The following is a 7,545-nucleotide window of genomic DNA, read 5'->3' as shown; positions in this document are numbered from 1 at the left end:
CCGCCAAGTTTTCCCGCCCATTCTCTCCCGCCAAGTTTTCCCGCCGTTTCAGCCCCTCGTCGGCCTATATATAGCCATGTCTTCTCCACTAACGACACCGGCAACATTTCTCCCCTCATCACTTCTCTCATCCAACGAGCACCACAAAATCCTCCGAGCTGAGCTGCCGCCGAGATGGCTCCTCGTCGCCGTAGCAACACGGGCTTCATCGGCGTTCGCCCGCGGCCTGCGGGACATTTCGCGGCTGAAATCACCGCCGGTGGTACGCGTGTGTGGCTCGGCACCTTCTACACGAAGGAGGGCTGCTGCCCGCGCATACGACGTTGCGGCTTGGAGGTTTGGCCGGCCGCGCCACGAAATGAACTTCCCGGAGGTCGGGTCTCCGACGGAAGCTCGGAGTCTCTCTGCGAGCCGCTACTTCGCTCACGGGGTGAAGCGCGGCGGTACGGGTCCGGCCGGCGGCGGATTGATACCACCGAGGCGGACGAGCGGTTCATGGCACGGTGGCGCGGAGACCATCCCGGAGCCGTCGAGGCGAGAGCGCGCATTCCGGAAGGACAAGCGGACGTACAGGGAGAGAGAGGAGGGCGGGAAAGCGGCGAGAGGAAGGCTGCGGTTGAAGCAGAGTACGCCAAAGGAGAGGCGTCGACATGGGGGAGGATGATGAACGGTGGTCGTGGATCTTCACAACCACCGCTTCAGAGGACACCCCCAGCGAGGACGAAGATTTCGACTTCTCTGATTAATATGTGTGTGTGTCGAGTCCGTGTGTCTAGCGTTAAGTGCTTTATTGGTGTGTGGGTGTAGTTCTTTAAATGTTTTGGTTTGTGTGTGCGTCTAGTTCTTTAAGTGTTTTGGTTCCTGTGTGGGTGTAGTTCTTTAAGTGTGTTGGTTCCTGTGTGTGGGTGTAGTTCTTTAAGTGTTTCAGTTCGTGTGTGGGTCTAGTACTTTAAGCGCTTTGGTATGTGTGTGGGTCTAGTTATTTAAGTGTTTTGTATAGTGTCCGGGTCTTAAGTTCTTAAATGTATCACTTTTCTCTCCGAGTTCACCTCCGAGGGAGTTCCCCCTATACATCCGGAACTGCCTAAGTGTAGGAACCCCCTGTCCGAGAAGCCGGACACACCTTGGGGGGTATCCTTGGATATAAAACCATCTCAAATCACTTTTGTGCATGCCATGTGGGCACACACAAGTTTTCCAGCGATTCCGACGCTCCGGTGGTCTGTAACTTGGAAAACCCTAGGGCGGGGACCCCACACATCTACCCCTATAGCTTTCTCCGTGCGAGGGTTTACCCGTGGACTTTTTATTTATTTTGCTTTGTTTAGGACATATGTACATGGAAACCATAGGTTGGGCATACTTTACCATAAAATAGGCTCCGTTCGAGCCATGGCGGGGGTTTCCACATACGGATCCCGGATTTTACCAACTCGGTAGCCCATTATGCGGAAATCGTCAACGCCGGGTACATCCAAGGTTAGCCAAACCTTACATCACACTTGTACATGTATGTTAGGGGCAGAAGCAAGTTTTCCAACAATTCCGACGCTCCGGTGATGCTGTTTCTTGGGAAACCCTAGGGCGGGACCCCTAGGGTTAGGGTTTTACCAAGTGATCTGTTAGGGTTATAGTTAGGGTTAGCAATGTATGTGGAAACCCTAGGGTTAGGGTTAGAGTTAGGGTTAGGGTTAGGGTTAGAGTTAGCAATGTATGTGGAAACCCTAGGGTTAGGGTTAGAGTTAGGGTTAGGGTTAGGGTTAGAGTTAGCAATGTATGTGGAAACCCTAGGGTTAGGGTTAGGGCTAGAGTTAGGGTTACGGTTAGGGTTAGAGTTAGGGTTAGAGTTAGGGTTACAGTTAGGGTTAGGGTTCGGGAAACCGTAGGGCGGGGACCCCGCGGATCTACCCATATGTACATCGATAGCAAATGTTGGGCCTAGTGGCTCCGGTTGACCCGTCTGCGAAGAGCGTCACCCATGGGACCTACATATGGCATCTACGAATTCTTAAAAAATAGAACCATTTTTTACATAATTCATACTAGTAAATAAATAATAGAAACATATTATAAAGTAATATGAGAGAGGAAAAAAAAAACCTATATGCCGAGGGTGGCCGTCGGCATAGGGTGCCCAGGCCCTATGCCGAGGGTGGCCGTCGGCGTCTGACTGACGCCGTGAGCGGGCGACGACGGCGCGGGCTGGGCCAGAGGCGATGCCGGTGCTACGCCGAGGGCCAAGGTGACGCCGACGGCTGCCCTCGGCGTAGCCTCCTCTACGCCGACGATATTTGTACGCCGACGGTCGGGTTCGTGAGCTGCCCCGGCGAGGCCGTACGCCGACGGCCCCGATAAAAAGCCGTCGGCGTACAGTTTGGCCGTCGGCGTCTTCTCCCATTCCTGTAGTGACACCGCAAACCTCACCATTGCAGTCCCTAATACAGAAACCCTAGCCGCCCGTGCCATATTCCCTGTGAAACAAACCATTAATGTTGATTTTCAAGTAGTCTGCAGGGGATTGGGTCCATCGAATACTGGCTGAAACAGTAACACCATGACTTTTACACAAGTAGGTAGCGCATTCAGAGTTATACTGAATTGTCGTTGAGGCAACAATAGCCGGAACAGGAGACTTGTCCTCGGCGTTCGCTGAATTTCGAGTACTCCAGATCTTCCAAAGAAGTGTGATGCAGAGCAGGCGGGAGTTCTCGTCCAACTTCAGTAAAGCATCAATAGTTTGAGGACGTAAAATAACATTTTAATCTTACAAATTTCTGAAAGATTCCGCGCAGGAGAACTCGCGATGGCAAACCAGCTTTTGTGCGATTCTTCCCAGTCAGCTAAACAAATAATCCGTCCATTTGGTAATTCTTGCTGTAGTTTTCACTTGCACATTTGTATTAAAACTACGACAAATATTATGAAACCTCTCGGTACTAGACATCTTCGAATCTCCATCTGGGACTGGCGATCTGCACTTTTGTTCCTCCGGAGAAAGGAAAGTGGTAGCTCATGCACCGACGAGTTTTCTCGTTAAGGGCTCCTTTGATTCATAGAATTTATAAAAGAATTGTATAGGATTCAGATTCCATGGAAAAAAAATTATATAACTTGTTTGATTCATAGAAACATATCTTATAGAAACTAATTCTATAAAAAAATTGTAGTGTAAATTTTAAATTTATAGGAAAAACATTAGGTAATACATCATGGAAAAATTCCTTTGCTACAATCAAACACACTCCATCTTCCCATAGGATTCACATATGCATAACATCCCAATCCTATGCTTTTCCTATTCATATGTTTTTCCTATTCATATGTTTTTCCGTTTTTCCTATCCTATGAATCAATGGAGCCCTAACTCCCGCCCATTTTGTTCCTTTTTGACACTCGGTGATTCCCACGACATGCATGAAGAAAATTCCACTTAATTCATACTTCCTTAATCTTCCACGGAGAACGAGCAACGAGATCCTCTGACGTACAGCAATGTTGCAGAGGGACGTTGATGATTTCAGTCAGTTCGTTCCCACCCGACGACAACAAGTTGAAGTCATCAAAACACAACGCAGACTTGGGCCAAAGCACAGCCGTCAGATGGAAACGAAAGGGCCAAAATCATCAACGTCCCTCAGCAGTAATTTGATGTACATATGAGGATCTCGTTCGAGGATGATTCATTTGTTTCACTAGCAATGAAAGGCGCGGCGGCACGCCGCGCCATATGGTGGATGGTTGATGGTAATTTTTGTAGTGACACTGTACTTGCACGGGATTCAGATGCAAAAAATAAATACATGATCCCAATTTTTTTCATTCTCTTCTTATATGCGATTCCTAAAATGTCAACCATCTTTATTTATTTACTGTAGAATCAAATTTATGACACCCGGTGAGGGAGAGTACATTCCAATGTTTACATCTTACTTCCGACACTAAAATTTTACATTTTCTAATATTCTCAAGTTTATAACGGGGAACCAAAACTTATGAGTAGTTGCAACTTTTAAGGCGGGCTCTCATTTTGTCCTAGTCTTCTCCCTCCTCTTGAGAGTTGCGCAGATACTCCCCTCACCTCTCCCATCCTCCTCTGGCGGCTCTACCGGCTGGAGTAGGGATTAGAGGGGTGGCCGGCCTTCTCCTTTGTACAATATGTTAGGTTGTAGGTTTGGTTTGCCGCTATGGCATCTTGACGTTATGTCGTGTTGTGGATGATGATCTTGGTCGCGGTGGAGCAGCGACCTAGGTCGTCCGGCGTGCTTTCCTGTCGGATCTCCATGGTGGAGGATGGTAGTAGAGCATCGATCTGGCATCGGTCTCAAGAATAAGCTCGGGGCGTCACGGATGTTGGCGGTTTCTGCTAGAACTGTCCATCATGGAGGTGGACTGAGGGTTGCAATCTTACCTCAACAGCCGTTGGAGAAGATCTTAAAGCTTCACATGGTGGAGGTCATCAACGACAACAATTTTGCTCTGAAGCATCGGTGCTACTTGCGCCCATGGGTTTTCTTCCTCCAGGCAGCCGTGCCAAAGCAGAGGAACTTCAGTTTAAGCATGACCATTGCTTCGAAGCTCTGAAGCACCAACGGTGGAGAAAGGCTGGGTCGCTTTTCTCAGTTTATTTCAACATTCTATTTGCCAAGTGTGGGAACCATTATGTACTTTCTGTAATGCTTAGGGTCCTGCTTCTAAAGTTGTCCAACCACAGTTATTGAAGCTTCTTGGTCGTTTGGACCCTTCTCTTGTTCAAAAAAATGTTGAGTGCAACATGTTATACCCCCTTGAGGCAATATAAATATTTGCAAATTATGAAATAAAGCGGTGTGGGGTAGAGGTTCACTATGTTTGGCCCTTGTTACATACAGCAGGAAAACAAAAGAGCGCGCTAATTTTATTCATGTCCCATTACATAGTCCACATGACAGTTTAGCCGAGATAAGATATTGCGGAGAGTTAGTTGCATCCAGTTTAGTATAGAGTACATCTTAATAGCCATAGTCTAAAAGTAGAATGAAAAAGACATAGTCTAAACAGTCAGACTGTCCCAAGATGTATAAAGATAGAAGAGGACTCGGGGCCCAAACATATGAGCCTTGAACAACAGAACCGGGGGCCATAGCGAAGCAACCTTGTTGCATACACCAGCCAAATAGTAGCTTGTAGACAGTAAAAACACCAGCATAAAAAAAATCGCTGACAATAGAACCACCATGCTCTTCACGTTAAGCTCACAAACACGTGCCCAGGAACCTAGTCATCAGCATCCGAAAAATGTAACCCTTTCTTCGACCTGGGTGCTCGCCATCACCGGGATTGTTGCGCTTCATTCTCCCAATGGAATCGGAGGCAGTCTACAATAGAAATACATCGCCTGTCAGAAACGCAAAAACACTGATGTCCTGCAAAGACAGTACAATTATACCTCATCAATAACGGAAGCTGAATATGTTGCGTGCAGTCTGTGGCGTGAGATCCATGAACAGTGGCAGAGTTGATGTCTCAGCAGGATCTGGAACATGCTTTGGGGTTTCAGGAGCAGGGATGCCAACATTGTCCTGACCTACAGCTGAACAATTCACTCCCTCTCGCAAGACAACATTGGCATGGACAATCGGCTCAACAATTTGTACCTGGAGGTAGTTGTGCAATGAGTATAGTCATTCACGTCTATGAGTAGAACAACACTGAATTCTCAAGTAAAAACTTGGGCACTGCATTAGTTAGTCCTCTTACACTTGACACAAGCAGCAACGCCTCTTTTCGGACGACAGTTTCCTCAGGAGGTCCAAACAAATGAAGATCCTCTTTTTGGACGACCGTTTCCTCACGAGGCCCAAACAAATAAAGGTCCGTAAATTTGGCAGCGAGAGGATCTGTAGAACCAGTGTCAACTGCTCCAACAATGAGCCTATACCTGGCAGAGCAATGACATAAAAAAATAAGAATTAGTGTCTAACAAACAGAACATAAAAAGGGTAAAATAAAGTAAGCAATATACATCACGAAAAACGGAGGACATGGAAATCAGGTGCACTATACCTGGGCAGATGTATAACAGTGGGACACCAAGGACATTTGTATACTCCATCCTCTAAAGTAACCATTTTCCAATATTCTTTGCAGCTTATATAATACCAACCCTTGGTTATGAAAACATCGGTAATTATACTGGATATCTTATAACACTCACCCTAAACACGATTAACAACAGATTTAACCAGAGAATGCAGGGGAGAAAAATATTCACCATAGTACTCTGAACATACCATGATATCATTCGGCTCAAAGGCCGCTATCTCCTCGATTGATGATACGGTCGGCTTAGAACGACTTTGATTTGCACTGTGCAGCTCAATGCACCACGGTAGATGTTTCGATCTGTAACACACGGAAAATACACATGTCACCAAACAAACAACAATCCTGACACGCAGCAGGAACTGATTCCTTGATAAACATGCCTCTCCCGAACATCAGCTATCTCTAGAATTGGCAGATTAACATGCCATCTTGTAACAGATGTACACTTGAAGGCCTATAAACCTGCAGAGCAATAAATACTACAGTTTGCATAGACCAAAAAGAAAGGAAACAAATAAAAAAGCGAAAGATAACAGAAAATAGTGCTAGAAAGAGAGAGTGCGGCACCTGAGCAATGACTAACTGTCATGCCAACAAATAAAATGATAATAGGCTCCTCATCCGATGCCACTATCAGCCCATCAGCATCAAACAAATCAGCGTGCTCCCCACAAAGGGTAACAATAGCAAGCTCGCTTCATGAAGCAACATAAACATAAATCAGATAACAATCAAAAGAGGCAAGTATGTTGTTGGAAAAGTAGATATAAAAGTAGCAGCAACACACACCTAACATCTGTGATATACACTTGACGTTTCTGGCTCCTAGCATTACCAGAAGGGGGCAAAACACAAGTGACCTTGTTCACCAATCCAACAACGTCTACAAATCCACATGGAGCAATCAAATTATCACAACATAAAACACATGGTATTAAGGATACAGATGACACAATAAAATAAACCAAGCACCAAAGCGGTCACATTCTCACCAGATAGAAGTATATTGACTATATTCCGATCGATGCGATGCAATAACATGCTAAATGGGAGAGCAGTATAGGCGAACAAAGGAAAGTTCTCCGGCGGTGGCACCACCTCTGCTAGAACAATCTTTAGACTAAAGCAGATCCGAAAAGAATGATCCACTGATATGTAGCTTTTTTGGGGATCATATAAATCAAAATGATCAATCACATAGTCTAAACAGTCGGCTGGCCCAATTCAGGGATAAACTTGCAAGCATCCCAACTTAAAAGAAAACACTGTATTTTCAAGGATGGGTTAAGTAGTTCTAATTATTTTTTAGTTTAGGTTGACTATCATACTCCCTCGAAAAAAGCCTCCTAGATACTTTCTTAAGACGCTGATGTGTTGTTAGAGAACTAAGTTGTCACAGTTCCCGAAACTTCATCTATGGGGTACACATGTGGCAGAGACATTGAACTAATGAAAGGATAG

General features: G+C 45.8%; 1 protein-coding gene across 1 annotated transcript; it reads right to left on the bottom strand.

Moving 5' to 3' along the window:
• Positions 1 to 4,863: 4,863 nt before the first annotated feature.
• LOC124664849 lies at positions 4,864 to 6,467 on the bottom strand. The gene is made up of 5 exons (XM_047202276.1): positions 6,270 to 6,467; positions 6,043 to 6,194; positions 5,737 to 5,917; positions 5,426 to 5,633; positions 4,864 to 5,354 (listed from the first exon to the last, which is right to left on the bottom strand). Exons 1-4 carry the CDS (start codon positions 6,270 to 6,272, stop codon positions 5,430 to 5,432), a joined length of 540 nt encoding a protein of 179 aa, XP_047058232.1. The 5' UTR covers positions 6,273 to 6,467; the 3' UTR covers positions 4,864 to 5,354; positions 5,426 to 5,429.
• Between the last annotated feature and the right edge of the window lie 1,078 nt (positions 6,468 to 7,545).

Source organism: Lolium rigidum, chromosome 6, assembly GCF_022539505.1.
Source record: "Lolium rigidum isolate FL_2022 chromosome 6, APGP_CSIRO_Lrig_0.1, whole genome shotgun sequence".
Taxonomy (NCBI): Eukaryota; Viridiplantae; Streptophyta; class Magnoliopsida; order Poales; family Poaceae; genus Lolium; species Lolium rigidum.
The sequence above is the reverse complement of the archived record's forward strand: the minus strand, read 5'-3'. Positions and strand labels throughout refer to the sequence as shown.